At 43.4% G+C, this 19143-nt stretch overlaps 1 protein-coding gene across 4 annotated transcripts in view; it reads right to left on the bottom strand.

The window, feature by feature from the left end:
* The window catches only part of LOC142575177 (solute carrier family 25 member 35-like), a 31667-nt gene extending 19553 nt beyond the window's left edge, over positions 1–12114 (bottom strand). For 2 of the 4 annotated variants that reach the window (XR_012826601.1, XR_012826602.1), the window contains exons 1-2: positions 10932–12114; positions 6938–7156 (exon numbers count right to left, since the gene is read on the bottom strand). Coding sequence is in view for 1 of the 4 variants with exons in the window: in XM_075684269.1 (XP_075540384.1) it covers positions 6938–7156; positions 10932–11306 (594 nt within the window). In the remaining 3 variants the exon portion in view is untranslated. The remainder of the gene's footprint in view (positions 1–6937; positions 7157–10931) is intronic. The other 2 variants (XR_012826600.1, XM_075684269.1) reach the window with 1 other exon arrangement.
* Between the last annotated feature and the right edge of the window lie 7029 nt (positions 12115–19143).

Here is a 19143-nt window from a genome sequence, read left to right as displayed (position 1 = left end):
CAGGTGCAGCAATGACCTCACTGATAAAACTCAGCAAAGGAAAGAGCAGCTAGGTGTTGGTTATTCTGCAAAGTGACACGTAGAAACTGTATTGCTTGAAACAGCACATGGAGAGTACAAGAAAAACAAGTGCTATCCATCAGCTGTCCATGTTTACATACGAATATAGAACTTTCATGAAACATAAAAGAAAGTACTAGCAAAGGATAAGCAACAAAAAAGATTTGGGAGCAGTGTCTGAAATTACCAAATTTGTTTTGGTCACAGAAAACTACGTGCATTTAGACATGATGGGAGGGTAAGAGAGTAGTATTTTTCAGTGTATAAAATAATCCACGTGTACAGCCGACAAAAATAACTGCAACGCTTCAAACTTTTATGAAAACAGTCTCCGTTCAGCGGATGCACGACTAGCTCATCCATGTCACGCATCTTCTGCCTGTTGCTCTCTGTTCCCCAGCTCACTCTTCAGAGATGCAAATAAACCTGGATTCACACGTCGGATTTGATCACAGACAAATCAGTCACATGATGTGAATCGGATCATTTTGCAGCTAGCATTCATGCAGCTGAGCTAGCCGAGATTCAGGACAGTGCAGCGTGCACCACACTGACCTGAATCACACCTCATGGTGGAATTCTGCCCCCCCCCCCCCCCACCAACTTTACTATTATATTTTTATGATTTTTGGTGCACGTTATACATGAAAAAATGTGTACTGCCAGAACTTGTTATACTGAATTCAAATTATTAGGGAAACCAAATTCTTGTCAAAATTTTCTAAGTATTGTAACATTAAAATTTGTATCTGCATCTGTAGCTGCACCAAATCTGCATCGGCACACAAAGGACATATGCAATACTCCACAATTGGAGAATATACACTTTAAACACATGCAGCAGGCTTCTCCACAGCACTTCGTCAATCAAAGTCAGAAAAATGATTTGTTTGGACGAAGTAGTTGTCCTGACATTGACTGAATTAGTCTTGTTCAGAATTTTTTTTTTTTTTCTTTGTACAAGCTTAACTTAGGCTACAAGAACAATTTTGAGAACGTCAAATGTTCGTTATAACAAGGTTGGACTGTCACTGTGTCCGCTGATCAGGATGGAAGCAGCAGTGCAAGATATATTTTTCTGCTGCTCAAAGCAGCAGATGGTACAGTAGAACCTAGTTCATACATTTTGGAAAAGGCCATGAGAAAAAACATACTAATCAGGAAAATGCACGATCCAAAGTACCAAAAATTTTGATGGACAACTATTGCAGACCTCTACGTAATGCGAGGCATCGCGCAGATCGTTGTGGCAAGAGACGCCGATGTGCATCTAGCTGTTGGTGCTCCAGTGGACCGAGACGCATTTTGTTATTTTCCTATTGTGTGGTGTTTTAAGGGGGCAACAGGAAACTGAAATGAAACCTAGCTGGTGGGCAATGCCGGATGCCACCGAACGCCACCTGCAGCAGGGAACGTCGGCACATATGGATTATCACCCACTAAAAGCATGCAGTACGCTACCAATGGCAGTACGCACCACGTGCTGTAAAACAGATGGGTGAAGATGCTTATCGCAATAGGTTTGGAGGCGGTAGCTGTGAATGCTATGTGCGACGACCCAGGCGGAGATCTGCTGATACCGAAATTAGAAAGTTTGCATGCAGTCATTTTCATGTGAGATGGGCAGCTCCTGTTCTCGATCACGCACAGCTCGCGCCGTTTCTTGTTTACATGGAATCTAGCGGCTGGAACACATATAATACGATCGCAATTTGTCGGCGTACTGAACACTGGTGCTGAAAAAAAAATAGTGTTTTCCAGGAACGTATGAACTGGTAAAGAATGAGTGTAACTCTATTGCGTCCTTTCTAGTGTTCTCTAATGCGAGCGTTGGTGCCAGGAAAACATACGTAATGGGAACATATCAACAAGGTTCTACTGTATTCTGAAGCCAATGCACTCTTATTAATTGCCAGCGCTTCAGTAATCTGTTGTTAACTGGTACAGGTCTTTTTCCACGATCACGGTGCTATGCATCGATCTTGATTGCATTGACTTACTGCACGGCCAGGTGCCCAGATGGTGCATTCTTTGAGAAGAGGGAGAATTAGGATAGAAGAGTTGTTCGCCAACTATCCCATTTGGCAGTTTAAAAAATTATGGGGTTCAATGTTTCAAAACTGCACAGTGGCTCACGAGTATTGGAAGGTTCCGGAAAACTTTGGTCACCTAGGGTTCTTTAACGTGCACCTGAAACTAGTATGTATATGAGAGTATTTTGCACCTCTTTTTTGTACTTGGCAACAGAACGCCCAGCTACATCGCTACCGCACCTTGTCATTTGACTGTCATAGGAGAGGGGAATTCACATACCATGTTGGTATGGTGCACACTCGTTCCAATGTTGCTTTGAGCCTCCCTAGATGCACACCCAAAGTGATGTACTGGTCCATTATAGACACCTTGTTCAAGGAACAGAAGACCACCAAAGCAAGAGGCATACAACGAAGAATGTCGTGTTCACGCGTTAGTATGCCCATGCAATCATGCACTATCTAAAAATGTTGCTGCAAATGAAGGCACATGCATGTGGTGATTGTGTTCTGAACACACAGAAGTGCTGTCTGATAACATTTTGTAAAAGAAAATAACAGTTGACACTTTGCACTCGCCTTGTCCTCTCGCAGTGCTTTTCCAAGTAATCCATTCAAGACCAATACCTACAATGGCTGACGAATGGCCACGCAAACAATTTTGCTTACGACGTTGGTGTGTAGGAAAGGCACCCGAGACAGCCAGGCCATTTACCAGCAGATACTTATGGTACGCATGGACACTGTAGCTTAGAATTATCTTAGGTGATGCCGAGGCTACTGACGAAAGGAAAAGTAGTGGCAGATCTCTCCAACTGCTGATTCAGAGAATTACTGTTAAGGAGCTAATAATACCGCAGAACAACACAAAGTGCAGCAAGTCTACACACACACCCACATACACGTCAAGTGAACAGTCTAAAGAAAAATGATGCCAAGAATACAGGCACTGCCTTGTCTCGTAACTACGAACTTACATTGCAAGAACATACTACAGTTGATCCTGAATATATAGAACTCGAAGAGTGCATGAAATAGTTCGATATATCAATAATATTATTCAAAGTATAATATATGCCTCTCTGAAAATCTTGTACACACGTCTCTGATAGTTCCTAGGGATTGCCAAAACCAGGAATTTACCAATTTGTTTCTCCAAGGCCATGTCAAACGCACAAAAGTTTACCGATATTTTGCACATACCTCAGAAGTCACTCATGTTTTGACATACTGTACTACTATGTTGTAAGGATGCCCTTTCCAGATGCCTTTCAGCACTTTTCACATTCATGAGTGGCCATGTTCGATGCCGAAAGGCATTGCTAAGCATTGGCAAATGGCATCACTAGAAAATAGCAGCCCTTATCGTAACACTAACCCTGAAAGCCCACATCGCCAGTCTGCAACACCACAATGCCCCTCACACATGCCGATGCTTTTGTTGCACATTATTATACAGGAAAAGCTAAAAACATGTGCAGGACAGAATCAAGCAAGCATGTGTGGATATGCAATGTGCCACCATTAAAGCATTTGTACTGCAAATTGCACATGGATATGCCTTGACAAGACAGCTTATTCTCATACTTCAGCATTGAGTTGACTGTTACATTCAAAAGTGGCTTTCAGCTTGCAGAGCATCCAAGTCTGTTCCGATTCACGTGTAACCCTGCGTGGACAAATCGCTTAGTGTGGACCATGGGCCCACAGATAGCACAGCAATGCCTCACATGTCCCCTGGTCTTTCCATGAAGTGCGGATGTGACATGTGGTGTTTTTCTTAACCCTTTGAAGGTTTTCGCTGTAGAGGTAAGGCGGCGCTAATCCATCCTGCATGTTTTTTTTACTTAAATGTATGGTGCCAATCTTAAGTTTAATATACTGTGCATATTCAACACTACTGGTTATGGAGAGCTACTCCCATGTCTATGGAGCTGCCCAAAGTCATTTGAAATTGCATTTCTACTAACCAAGGCACACTACTCGACTTGTTTATTTCCGAGCGCTTGCTCACGTGGTCATGCACGTCATCTGCTACTTCCAAAGCGTGTGTGGAGGAGGGGCTATCCTCATTTACAACCGCCGCTATAGTGTTTCAAATGCATTAATTCTGGGATTTTACATCCCAATATCAGGATTTGATTACGAGGCACGCCATAGTGGGGAACTCCAGATTAGTTTCGACCACCAGGGGATCCATAACCTGCCCCCAATGCACTTTTGCGTTTTACCCATATCAAACTGTGGTCACCACGGCGAGGATTTGATCCTGCGACCTCGCGCTTAGCAGTGCAACACCATAGCTGCTAAGCCAGCATGGTAGGTTATCTTGTTTCCAGTAGCTTAGATATAGCCGTGTGTGGCCAAAGTTCAGATACTAATAAGTTTTCTTTTTCTTTGTCTTCAGTTGCAATTTGCTATTCACACACACTGGATTGCACGCAGTTGCAATTTTGGTATGGCCATGCACAGTGCCTCTTCTCACGGCGCCTGCTCAAAGTTTTTCTTCCAACTCATTTCTGACCTGCTTCTTCTGATGAAATGCGTTTTTCGGACAACAAATTGTTTGCCATAAGTTTTGCAAGACATTTTTATCTATCTTTTATTGTATCATAAGCATGGAGTACATGCATATTTGTGTATACTGTTGGTGCGAGTCAAGAATTTTTTATACAAAATATTGCTTGCGATAAGTTTTTTTTTTCTGTATTCACGAGTTTTTAATCATTTCCTTCTACTGGAAACAGCACTAAAAAAAATGAGGTATGGGGACACTTTCTTTTTGACCCTCAGAATGTTAAATTCAAGCTGTAATGCATTGAAGTGGCGGTAGGGGTCGGATTTTTTTGTTCTTATATTGGTGTAACAGTTCTGCATAAACTCGCTAGGTGGACAGAAGTAATTAATAAAGGGAAAATGAGAAATCCACCCAATCATAGCAATTACTGCAAAGGAAACCCATAAGGGTTCCTCGAAAGGAAAGCCTCACAGTTGAAGAAAAATTAGTCCTGGTCCGGGACTCGAACCCGGGACCACAGCCTTTCCGGGGCAGCCACTCTACCATCTGAGCTAACCAAGCAGCTAGCAGATGGTAGGGCGAAGTCGAATTCATCAACTCGAAGCAAAGACAAGGGTTTGGCGTAATAGTTCTGCAGAAAACAGCAAGGCGGACAGAAGTAATTAATAAAGGGTAAATAAGACATCTACCCAATCATAGCAATTGCTACAAAGGAAACCCATATGGGTTCCTCAAAAGAAAAGCCTCACCTTACATTCTTATAAACACCTGCTTTACAAGAAAACAAGCCCAGTAGCACAGACATCTCCAGTAAGGCATCCCATGCTCAGAACCACTCACTGAAGAGATTGAGTGTCATCCATGCTTTTTGTTGAATGAGCATCAGATCGGGAGGCCCTTGACGTTCTTGAAGCAGAGTTGTGATCTGCTCTTGCTGATAACAAACGCCTGCTGTCTGCATGAGTTATCTATACATGCAGGGAGCAAAACAGACACACAACTTGCTCATTCTTCCTCCAAAGCAAGTGTTGCTATTGAGTATTGCTATTGAATATTTCAGAAAGTGGGAGAAGTGCTCGAGGCCCCCATTAGAAGTGCACTTGCACGGGTGCGGAGCAGCATCCAATGTATTAAATTTGCAAGAAATTTTACAAGGAATCTTTAAGGGAATGTTATGACTGCTCAACATAGACAATAATTTAGTATGTCCAAGTTTCATATATCTGGGATCAACTGTAGTATATGTGTTTCTAGGTTTTCTATTTCCAGATATCTGCAGTTACACTTTACTCACACATATGCAGTAAATGTAGCAAGGGCATCATTAAACATATTCACAACCTTAATGAGCATGTCAAGAAATATATGTATAGGTGCTCGTTCAAGAGGGTGGGGGGGATGCAGAGGGGGCTGCTCACTTACTTCAAAAGACATTAGCCATCATAGATCATCATCACTGTAATGAGAGTCTTTTTGGCAAAGTTCAACACTATTATACTCTTCTCTTACCAGCAACATGGCAAACCACAAAAGCAACAAAGTGAACCAAGAAGACTGCAGCCATTGGAAACACTGCTGTTCCTAAAGGATCACTAGGATTCTACACAATGTGCAAGCCTACAACAGATCAGCTGTTCTATTCAGCTAGCCATGTAACTGAACCTTGTAAAACCGTTGAACCATGCAGGTTGAATCTTCCATACAAGACCAGCACTGCTGCCCTGAGGCAGGCAAAATATATAACACAAATAATTCATGTAACGAAAACATCAACGCTATGGAGAATACATGTAATATTGCAGTTCTTGACTTGCACATACACAGATCTCATGCATATTCAAACAGGTTGCACTGTTTGACATGTGACATGCAGGCAAGAAATAAACATGTTTTAAGCAAAGTTACCGAATAGATATTGCTGACCAGAATGTCTTGTTTGACTGGTTGGCGTACCTTTGGCAACAGAATTTGCCACATAAATTAACACTGCACACAAACAGATAACACAAAATGTGTGCTTGTGGTGTGTATGTCTCTGTATGTAGTGCAATATTTTCACAGCAAATTCTTTCACCAAAATCATATACTAAAGTAAAATAAAGGGAAAGAACACTCCGCCATGCATATAAGAATTCTAGCTTTCAAGGAAACGAACCTAGGCAAATTACATTAAGCTCAGATGGCATTCAATGCCGAGCATTAGAGAAGTCCCTGTTGCCTTTCATGTTCACTAGGTTGCAGAGGAAACGTGTGACAAAACAAGTGACACGCTGAGCTATGCTGAGAAGCAGTAGACTTGTAGGACAAGCAGCAATGGAATACCCACAGCGATGTGGTTGATCTGAGACCTGATCTTGGAGAATGTGGTCAGCTGTACCGCTGAGCCAGAGGAGACTCGAAGCAAGGCAGCATTCACGCCTCGCCACAGGCCCCGTAGGTGGTCTCTGCGGTAGATGCGCAGAAATGCCGCCAGCATACCCTCATGGTTGTGCTGGTAGCCCACAGCTATGGACGTTGCTGACTGTGCCTGCAACTGCACCTTGACCTGAACAAAGAATGTGCAAAATGTAAAAGAAAGGCAGTAGAAAAAAAGGTGCCAACAATATCTTTTGTCTGTCAATGTGCAACCCAGTGAACTGCTAATCTATCTTAGCAATGGAGACCTTTGCACAAATTTCGTTTATTCATTGTCTTCGTAACATACACTGCTTTGTGTACGGGCCTGTGGAGGGGGGGGGGGGGGAGAGAGGATTCAACGTCCCACCCATAACTGCACCGTGGGCTATGAGGGACGCTGTAGTAGAGTACGAGGGGTCCTTTAACACGTACCTAAATCTAAGTACACAAAATAAGTACCTTCAAAATACAGCTGCTGGGGCCAGGAATCAAACCCATGATCTGGTGCTTAAGAGCAGAATGCCATAGCTACCGATTAATCCAGCCCTGCACTAACATCAACTTGCTTTTGCATTGGATCAGTTAGTGCAGCGACTTCCCTATTGTGGCATTACTCCTGCATTCAATTACCAAATCAATTTTTTTCCCAATGTTTTACAAGACTGAGCTGGTCTCAAGTGAAACTCCTTAGCTATGTCTTCACCAAGAATAAAGCTTACCTTCCAGCAATAACAACCTTGTGGTTGCTTTAAGGGCATAAAAAAAAATTACATTCTGGGGTTTTACATGCCAAAACCACAATATGATTATGAGGCACACCATAATTGGAGATTCTGGGTTAATTTCAACCTCCTGGGGTTCTTTAACATGCACCCTGCTTTAAGAGCTACTGCATGTACACATAGTCATGCTGAGTATTCCAGAACGAAAAAGGTACTGTACATGCAATGTTACCAGGAAAGTATGCCAAGAGTTGATGAACTCCATTTAAGAATAAGAGATTTTACTATCGAGTCCATGTCCACTGGTGTTTGATATTGCTGAACAATAAAGTGCTATGAACTACAATGAGCACTCCAGTTTTTACAGGTCACACAGTTTAGAGTACTCTGCACATGCTTTGCATAATAATGCAGAGATTAACTAGATCAGTACAATAACTGCAAACAGATCATTTCTCCTTTACATAATTCAAATAAAGGTGTCTGCAGAGTCAAAAGGAATCTACAGACCACACTAAACTTTGTCTACTCGTGTTTGTTTCCATGCCAGTAAATTCTGACTAAATCTGGGGAATCTGTTGAACTGGGGAATGAACAGAAGCTGTTGGCCACCTGCTACAGCACATTATGTCCAAAGACGGTACTGTTGCATGTCACTTGCATTTTTTGTTTAATGTGTGCAACTTCACTTGTACTGAACATTACACAACATGAGAATGCCACCAGAAACTGTTGCATTACACTTCCTTCTGAAGCACTAGACAACTTTATTCAGAAGCACCTGTAAAGGAAATGCTGGTTAACTAAGCGGTATCCAAATGCTCAACAGATATAAAATAATCTCGCCCAAATTCAGCAGTATCCTTTTCCCTGCACCTTTCTTTAAACATGCAAGAAACTGTACCAAAAAAAAGAAAACTTCATTCACAAATGAAACCCTTGTTTCACACATAACTGCCCTACAGAAATGTGCACTTTCACACACTGCAATGAATATAAATATTTCAATCATTTTACAACTAATGTAAACATTTTCTCCTGCTCTGCCACTTAAAAATTGACATTTTTCTCTAAGCGCAAAATTATTATATAACTTGTTTTCCTCACACTTCACTTCGCTCTCTTTAGAACAGACGTCAAAAAATTCCCCATGCCCTCTTCTGAAAGTCCACTTGTGGTCGTTTTTTTTTTTTTTTTAAAGCACTGTAAATAAAGATATTGACACTTGCTCTCAACAGCTCATAGGAAAAATAGCAAGTCATGTTGCTATGTGATGCAAGGAATCACGCCACTTTTAGTCCAGAGATAGGATGTTATCAGCTGCCCACAAGCTAAAGGCAGGACTAAAGTGTCACATCCAGCTCTTATCTACTGAAAGGAGTAGGATAAGGTGCCACAGACCCAAACAGATAAGCTTGTAACACAGCTATGATTGATCTAACCATGACATGGCAGTTTCAGAGCATCCCATTTTTTGCCACACACATGTCATTGCAACTTTATATATTAGTGAGCTTTGGCAAGCAGACTTCAATATATACGTATAAGGGGACATTGCACTAGCGCATAAAAAAAGACACACCAAACAAAAAAATATATGCAAGCTGCATTTGCAGCCTAAACATAGAAAGGAAGACATATAGGAGATGCACACGCGTACCCATTAAAGGGGCTTAAAATTAAGCTTTTCACAGACTTTTTATACTTTAAAGAAAAACATGCTGCTTTTCCAAGCCAGCAACTTCAGTCAGGTGCAGGGGCGCTACCCCGATAAACAACAGAAGAAATCCACAATATAAGTTCAGATGATGGTCGCACAGGTGTTCAACAAAAAAAAAAAAAAAAAGAAAAGAAAAGACATGGCTGAAACCAGAGAATGAGCCAGTGCAATGAAAAAGCTTGAACAAATGAAGGAAAATTCGATTACAGAAACATCCTGGCAGACTACCCTCACTTGCACATTATACTCATGCGACATGATCAGGGCTCCTGTTTTGCTGACTCATATTTGCATTTTATGGGTCAACAATTCGTCCTATTCACTCAGGATTAACCAAAACTCACTAACACGAAATGTTCAACAGACAGTAGACAAAGAGAGAAAGGAAGAAAATTAGTGTATCACTAAATTCTTACCAACTCACCCAGCTGACAACATCATAATGCACCAAAACTGGCAGTCGGTGCACTCGTTAGGCCCCCGCTTTACATTGTCTTGGGACATGCAAGAGTCTTTGCAAGAGCTTTTACAGGACAGACTGAGGGCTTAGCTGGTTTGGAATTTCATAGGAAAAAGCACAAATGCATGACAATGTTGTAAGTAAAACCTGTATTCATTCTTGCCTGTTGAACTTGCACACTTTGTTGTGAGAAGTTTCAAAGCCAATGCAAATGCAACCGGTCCACACAGGGGCACCTGCAGAACTTTCGTTGAGCAACAGCAGCCCTCACCTTCATGAGCTTCGTCACCAGGCAAGCTACAGGAGCCGTAGAACAGCTTCCAGCTACAGGCGCTCTTACTCATGGGGAAGCTATGGCCTTTCAACAAAGACCACGAAGGCTAGGCCCCTTCCCCAAATGCAGACCTGAGATGCACAATAAACATTTATCTTACTCCTGTCTGGAACATGGTTATTGAAAAAATCTGCATGTAGTGGCGTTTGCTAGGATATGCGTTAACAACCAGTCTTTTTTCCTATGGCTACCACTGCACATATGAAGCACTGCTTGCCTCAATTTTTTTTACGGGGTTTTACGTGCCAAAACCACTTTCCGATTATGAGGCATGCCGCAGTGGGGGTCTCCGGAAATGTGTACCACCTGGGGTTCCTTAAAATGCACCCAAATCTAAGTACACGGGTGTTTTCGCATTTCGCCCCCATCGAAATGCGACCGCCGTGTTGCCTCACGTCCAGGCATGAGCTTTTGCGTGACCCCAAATTCAGCAACCTTTCACAATGTGCATTAAAGCATCCTCAAGCTTCTAATTTATACATATAATGCTCACACCATTGAACCTCTCCCTACCTGTACCTAACGTGTTCCAAATCATGGAACAGTAGGGTCCATTTCCAGCAGCTAGCCACGACGCAATGCTAAATCTGTAACATGCCATTCCATAGCAATAATGCCCGAAACATGCAGATTACGCGATGCTTCGAGCAATGCACGCAATCTGCCCGCTCCTGCTTGGAGGCTCACCAGGTAGAGGGGACTCCCCACGAAGGCGCCGACGCAGCCGGCCACGGCGCCAGCCGCGATGCTGCAGGGCACGTTGATGCTGCCGTTCTTGTTTTTGGTGAGTTGCAGGTCTTCCATGATGTGGTAGGCGCCCAGGCGGGTGCCATTCATAAAGAACTGGTACCACAGTGCCGGCGACAGGCCGCTCTGCAGCGCCCGGAGGCCGTCGTGCTTGCCGATGGCGTAGAACGCGTGAAACACATTGCGGTAGTGAACTGTGTAGTGTCCGCGAGCCTGCAGCTCGCCCTGCAACTGAATACGTGTCTTCACCACTTCCAAAGGATTGGTGAAAAAGCCAGCACCACACGCGGCCAGTCCGCCAAGCAAAAATTCCATGCTGCGTGCCGCTGAGGCTCAAGGCAGTAGTAACCTTCAGCGGCCCGCACCTAAAGCTATTTCCCGCGCGTGATCTCGCTGCCGAGTCCCTTGCTCACCGCCTGCTGAGGGTGTTGCTGCTGTGCCTAACAACCACCCGCTGCCACAAAGAAGTGCGAGCGTTTGCGGATAGGAAGACAAGGCGATCGGCTGTCTCGAGCACAGACAGGTGCTCCAATTATTCAGTTCGTCAGACTCCGCGGCGCATAAGCCGCTATATGGACACGGGGACGGTATATATAGCAGCGGCGAGCCCCCAGGATCTCTTTACGATAAACGAGGCTGCGGTCCGATTTCATGCATAGCTGGAAAGATAAGCGCAGGGTTGCATCGAAACATCCTTGTTACGTCTAGGGAGGCGCGGTCGCGACAGGTATCAGAGATAGCTGGAGCGAAAGCGAGAATGAATGAAAAACTTGGCCCAGCCGAGCGCAACGTCACCTCAAGAGCTTGTTAGGAACTCACTTTCTTCTGCAAACAAAAAGTTTAGTGCGGTCTGGCACAGTCATAAATTGCTCTTATCAATAAATGTGCATGTCGGAATCGCTTTAGTCTCGTCAATTTTGGACAGGAAAGTAATAATTACCACAAAACATCACCGGCACACGTGCAGTTGCTGGCTCCCCGGTCGACTGGTGTCCGAGTCGGGAAAACGCAAAGTTATTTACGCACTTCTGAATAATGATTAACGGCTACGTCTGAAAACACAGACTAAAATTGTGCTTGCAAATGAGATCTACTGACCTAGTAACGCGAAATTTTTGGCATTTAATCGCGCTCCCAATCACTTCCGCAAAACGATTGTTGCGCCCTCTGCAAACAACTCTCGCAAATACAATATTTTATTTGGTTTCAGTTTCACTTTTGAGGCGGAGCCATTTACTGTTATATTATTGAGTGTTGCATTTTTATAATACAAAAAGTAAGAACGAAATAAACAATAGAAAAACCGCAAGTTTTAAAAGTTATGCTTTTTTTAAACGATGTTACAAGAACATTCTAACTGCTCTATCCTCACGAAGTTCGGCATCCGCGAGGCGCGCCAATTTTTTTCACTCATCATGTTCCATGAAATGAAAGTTAAAGCATATAAATCACACAAAAACACACTGGCGACTCTTTTGCTTTGTACAAAACACTATAATAATAACTTTTTACACTAGTTTCGGTTTCGGCAGCAAAGAGGTGGGCGCGCTGTGCATGATGCTCCGCCCAGCCATGGACTTGGACTTTCTCCAAATTGATATGTTAGAATAAGGAAATTGGTAGTGACAACGTGTCGTTGTTCAATGATCCACGACCGCTAAAGCAGTAACCGTTCTGCCTTGAGCGCGCATTGAACGGAGCGTTGAGGTGCAGAGAAGTGCATAAAGAATGTCTTCCATTTGCATCATTTTGTGCAAACATTTCCGTCATTAGTAGTTCGTTTTGCATTAATATTTAGACCCAACATTTCCGCAACCATTAAAGAAAGATTCGCTTACACAAGAGAACCCTAAGCAATGGAACATTCACAATGACCACTACAGGTTCATACGGCGTGTCGCTACATCGATTGAATGCTAATCGCATTAACGTCGACAGTTGTGGTTAGATGGGCTAAAATTCTCTTTATTAGCAACGCCATGATACATAGCCTTATTGTGTCCTACGTCACTTCATCTAAAGCCGTGCTAATGAGCTACATGACATCATCAAACTTTGTTCTTATCAATACTTGTTGCTTGGCTAGTTGGTTCATCTGATTCTCCGAAGTTAAGACGCAACCAAGAGCGGAAAGAAGCTTTAGGACAGGAAATAACGTCTGTGTCAGCGATACATCTGTTGCTTTACGAAGCACTGAGCGACAGTTTCTGCACTGTATGGTTGGATAACCATGCAAACTTTGTGTGAGTACTGTGCGTAAGCGTATGTGCGCGCATGGCCACCTTCGCCTATAAATATCATCCCGTCTGCTTTCAATAAACTAGTTGCAAGTGACGCTCTTTCCTGTCCTAAAGCTTTTTTCCGCCCCTAGGAGAATAAGCTTTGTTCTGTGTCATCAAGTCGTCAAACAGTGTTTGTAGAACAACTTTGATATCAAATTAGAGCCTCTTATAAGTGTTTTCCGAACCGTGATACTTGCTTAACTGTCAACCTTTTACGCGCGAGAAGCGTGTGGCAGTTTCTACAACATCGAAAATATACGTCAGTACTCCTTTAGATGGAAGGAAACTTGCGGCTGATGGGAGCCGTACCTACGAGTAGGGTACTGAACCAGAAGTCAACCGAACACCGGAGGAACAATTAAGCTGTATTTTAGCGCGAACCGGGATAAACCGGAATGTTACGAATTTTTTTCACTCCTGAACGAAACCGAAACGAAAAAGGCGAAAGCCTGTGCGCTCACGAGACATTCATTAAATTACTTGACATTCTCATTCGAATGTGCTGTTACTTCCTACTACTTGTTTTCTTCCGCCAAAGGTCGTGGGTTCGAGTGCCTTAATTAATTCTAGCATAATTAAATGTGCCTTAATTAACTTTGCCCTAAGTAATACCAAAGGTCGTGGGTTCTGCTCCCCCAGTGGTCGCTGCTTCGACCATCAATGGTGGCACCATCAGTTTTGGTATCATTGAATTTTGGTCCCGCCAAAGGTAGAGGGTTTGACTCCCACCAATGGTCGTTGGTTCGACCATCAATAGTGGCACCGTCATTTATGGTGTCATTGAATTTCGGTCCTGCCAAAGGTCGTGGGTTCGACTCCCTAAAATGGTCGTGGGTTAGAGTGTCTCAATTAACTTTGCCTTAATTAACACCAATGGTCATCGGTTCTACTCCCACAATGGTCGTTGGTTCGACCATAAATGATGGCACCATCAGTTTTGATGTCATTGAATTTTGGTCCCGCCAAAGGTAGAGGGTTTGACTCCCACCAATGGTTGTTGATTCGACCATCAATAGTGGCACCGTCATTTATGGTGTCATTGAATTTCGGTCCTGCCAAAGGTCGTGGGTTCGACTCCCTAAATAGGTCGTGGGTTAGAGTGTCTTAACTTTGCCTTAATTAACACCAATGGTTGTTGGTTCGACCATGAATGATGGCACCGCACCATCAGTTTTGTTGTCATTGAATTTTGGTCCTGCCAAAGGTTGTGGGTTCGAGTGTCTTAATTAACCTTGCCTTAATTAACAGACCATCAATTAACAGACCCTCAATGGTGGCACCATCTATTTTGGTGTCATAGAATTTTGATCTAGCCAAACGTCGAGGGTTCGACCACCACAAAAGGTCGTGGGTTTGACGATCATTTGTGGCACCATCAATTTTGCAGCCGCCGTGCTTGCTCAATGGCTATGGTGTTGGGCTGCTGATCACGAGGTCGCGGGATCGAACCCCGGCCACGGCGGCCGTATTTCGATGGGGGCGAAATGCGAAAACACCCATGTACTTAAATTTAGGCGCACGTTAAAGAACCCCAGGTGGTCGAAATTTCCGGAGTCCTCCACTACGGTGTGCCTCATAATCAGAAAAGGATTTTGGCACGTAAAACCCCATAATTTAATTTAATTTTGGAGCCATTGAACTTTGATCCCACCTATGGTTGTGTGTTTGACTCCCACCGAAGGTCGTGCGCGGCACCATCAATTTCGGTGCCATTAAATTTTGGTGCCATAACGCCGGACGATCAATTTTTTCTATAATAGCGGACAACGGATCTTTCGACCCATGAGACACTTAAGGCTTTCCCCTTAATATAACGGCTTTCGATTCAGGTAGGCCGTATTTCATGCGTGTATTGCTGCATTTGCATGCATACTATACGTGCCTTGCCTCATTTTATGGGTGTCTGAATGTTTCTAAACTCTCGAATAACGAGTCGAATATTCGCCTATTATATTTGGTTTTCGAATCTAATAGTTACTAGTCGCAAGTGCAAATATTTTTTTAATAGTTTTCGAATAATTCACATGGTCAGATCTGTACATTAAACATAAAACTGATGCAAGAAAGTCGCAGTTTCGCCCGCAAGACGAAGAATTGATAGTGATGGCAAAGTATGGTTAGGGATTTCGACTGGCTGTATAAATTGCAGTACACATTCGCTTACTAATTAAATTAACAAGCATGGTGTCACGCTCACACAGGCAAATATGAACAGGGGCGTTTCTCTGGACACTGTCAAATTCCACCATATTGTCAAATTTGGTAATGGTGGCATTTTGAGCCAATCATAGGAGCGCCAGTAGCCTCCTGGTCAGCGGCGAGCGAACTCCTTGTGCTGCCTTTCGTTTCTCCGCGTCTCGGAAATTTTACGCGACCTCTAACACCAGGCGCGCGGGAAACCACCAGCAATCTCTGCTCGCCCTTAGCCCCCGCCGCAGCTCAGCTTAACTTGTCGCAATAAAATGCGATACATTTCATGCCAGCAAATAGCGAACTTAAACAACAAGGAATTACCTATCGGAGCGGGCGACGTCGCTTAGGGAGCCAGGCACTTCCGGATAAACCGCGACGAGATATACGGCAGTGCGTAATTTATGGACGCTGCACGCTGCACCTCTTGTGACTAAATCTCAATACGCTTGGTTGCAACACTTGATAGAACAGTGGCCCCACCCAAGGGGTGGCACACCGGGCACGTGTACCCCCCTCCTCCCCCTCGAATTTACTGTGTCTATAAGAGGCCTGCCCAGAGCTTTTCCCCTCTTCACCCCCGTTCCCGGCCAAATGGGACCATTTCTGGCTACGCCAGGTACCATCATCCGCGACCATTTTAACTAACGAGTCTGCTTTTGTCACCTTGCCGTTGCCTTAGGCGACTCTCTTTCCGAGTGCAAACATATATTTTAGCTGGCCCACAAGACTGCCTTTCTAAATTTCATTACAACAATGTATAAGCACATAGGCTAGCACATAGGCTAGCACATAGGCTAAGGGTCAGTATGCGAATAAGTTGCATGCTTATTTGTTCCTAATATGTGCATAATAACGTGCGGCATATGACAGGAACTTGTCAATCTTGTGAATGTTAGCATCGTCTTTAGTTTTAATGCTGAAAAGGCTCTCAATTATTTAAAGAGTATTCAATATTCGATTCGCTTCGATTCGCTTCTGGCACCATCGGATTCGTATTTGGTTCGGTCTCAGAAATTAAAATAAGACTCCATACGCTTTGGCTATGTTTGTTGCACACCTCATCGCTTCCGCCGTTGAAAACACTCTCCAAGAACAGCAGACGCTCCGGAGGTATGAAATACGGCGCCATTTTGAAGAGGTCGCATGACGACGGTTTTGTTTGCTTGTGTGATTAATTAACACAACCCCGCGCAGTCGGCGTGCCTTGGTTGCCAACTGCTGTCTTTTTTGTTTTGTCTTTATGCTGTATGCTACACAGGCAGGCCTATAGCAGATGCCGTCAAATCCATGACGCCACCGCAGCAAGCTGGCGCGGGAACTTCAAGGCCGCGTCGCCACCCGTAAGCGATGTGACCTCTCTCTCTCTCTCTCTCTCTCTCTCTCTCTCTCTCTATATATATATATATATATATATATATATATATATATATATATATATATATATATATATATATATATATATATATATATATATATATATTGACGCGTCTATTCTAGGCAGACGACAACGAAGACAGGGACATTAACGTACTTCATCTAGTGGGTCAGTGGGATTCGGCGAGGACGAAGAAGACGTGCCTCTGGCCTGTTTTGTATTTGAAAAGCATGCTTACGGTTCAAACCTACTTAAGAGCTTATGATTCTTCGCTACGACGTGGACAATATGCATTTATTAGTGAACCAGGTCCATTTTTTGAGACCACGTGGTCACGGTTCCATACCCCGTAAGCTCTATTTGTGCAAGCACAATGAGCACTTTTAAATGTTCGCCTTAGAGAAATAATCCCGCTCCATAGGTCTCCGGGGTCACTGAAAATTGAATTTGCAGACATTTTTTCACACAATGCGAAATTTCTGCCCACAACATATTTGAATGACCGTTTGCAAGATTATTTGGCCCGTTTCAAAATAAACGTAATAGAGACCGATGCTTCTTCGTGTGAAGAGAAGGCAGGTGTGGGTATCTACTCACCATCCCTCAATTGGTCTTTTTCACTTCGCCTACCAGATTACACATCAGTTTTTCATGCCGAACTTCTGGCAATAGTTCTTGCCTTGCGGAAATTACCCATTCATATTACAAGAGTTATTATCGTCACAGATTCTCTATTTGTATGCAGTGCACTTACTGCGTCTACAAAGTCGCCAACCGGAAACACATTTTAGTCATTAGCTCCACCTCACTTAAGTTTAGTGCATATAGTATGGGTCCCTGGCCACCGAGACATTCATATTAATGAAAAAGCCGATTCCTTAGCAAGTGCTTCTTTAGCAGGTCCTGTGCTATTTGTGCTGCCGGCAACTGCGCACATTACTGCAGCCAGATATCGGCAATTTTATTTGAGCGAGGACAAAAAAGCTCTGTCATTAGCAAAATCTACAGATTTTTTACACTTAAATTATTCTTGGAACCGGCAATGGTGTCCTAACCGGAAATTTGAAGTTTCATTTACTAGGCTGCGTTGCCGTATTCCATCACTTAATTTTTACTTGCACAGATGTGGTCTGGCGGTATCCCCTCTATGCTACCTCTGCAATGAACCAGAAACTATAGATCATTTTCTATTATCATGCCGGCGGTTTTCTAATCATCGAAAACTATGTCTAGAAATTCCACTTCAAAATTTAGGATTACCTTTAAGCAGCACTGTTATACTCTCCCTTGGAGCAACAGTTTTGGGATATAGCCACAGGAACGTTTGCCTAGCCATTTATAATTTCCTATGTGGCACAAAAAGAATGCCTTGTAAATAGTTTTTAGTTTCAAGAATTGATTTATTTCTACTGCAGTTTAGAAAATTCAAAAAGTAAAAGCACAAATTCACAGTTCAGATCTTACTATTATTATTCCTAATTTACCTTACTCAAGTATAAGTATATCCTTTTTTTTAAATTCCTATCAACGCAAGGCTTACTATAGTATTGATCAATACTTCATCTCATGTATTCATAGTTTATTTCACATCTTGGATTATTTGTTTTCCTTTCTTTTTGCGTGTTATTTATTTATTAACCAATTTATTTTATTTCATTTATTGAGTCATATTACCACCCGATTCGTGGCCTATCCCCCTCAGTGGGTTTGTGCCATTACCTGAGGCTTCATCATCATCATCATCATCATCATCATCATCATCATCATCATCATCAAGTTGTCCTGAGGTTCTTGAACGTCCCCCTGTCTACTGTCCGCGTTGTACTGCGACACTGGTGGAGGTGCTGGGTACTGACCACGCCTGATGCTCGGGAGTCCTTCCGGGAGTCGTTCCTCTATAGCCCGGACGCGTTATCACCAGTTAAGACCCCAGTGCATCGCTTTAGTCGTCGACTGCTAGGCCTTGCCCCGGAGTTCTCCCCTCTTCAATCACCTCTCTCCAGGAGCTCCACACATCTCGCAAAGGCCGAAACCAGCCCACCGCAAGCACCTCAAAGCAGCCGGTTTTTCAGTCCACAGCCGTTCTGCATTCTCTGGTTCCCGATCGCTATCGCGGAGCAGTCTTCGAAGACATTGAAGACTGGCTTGACAATAATGAACGCGTTGCACAGATTAATCAGTGGACTGAGCAGCAAAAGCTCTCCCACGTCTATTTCGCCCTTGACGACAGTCGCCGTACTTGGTACGAAAACCGCGAAGCTATAGCCTAACGACATGGAATGACTTTCGTCAGAAAATCACG

The sequence above is a fragment of the Dermacentor variabilis genome, chromosome 3 (assembly GCF_050947875.1).
Source record: "Dermacentor variabilis isolate Ectoservices chromosome 3, ASM5094787v1, whole genome shotgun sequence".
Classification (NCBI taxonomy): Eukaryota; Metazoa; Arthropoda; class Arachnida; order Ixodida; family Ixodidae; genus Dermacentor; species Dermacentor variabilis.
The sequence above is the reverse complement of the archived record's forward strand: the minus strand, read 5'-3'. Positions and strand labels throughout refer to the sequence as shown.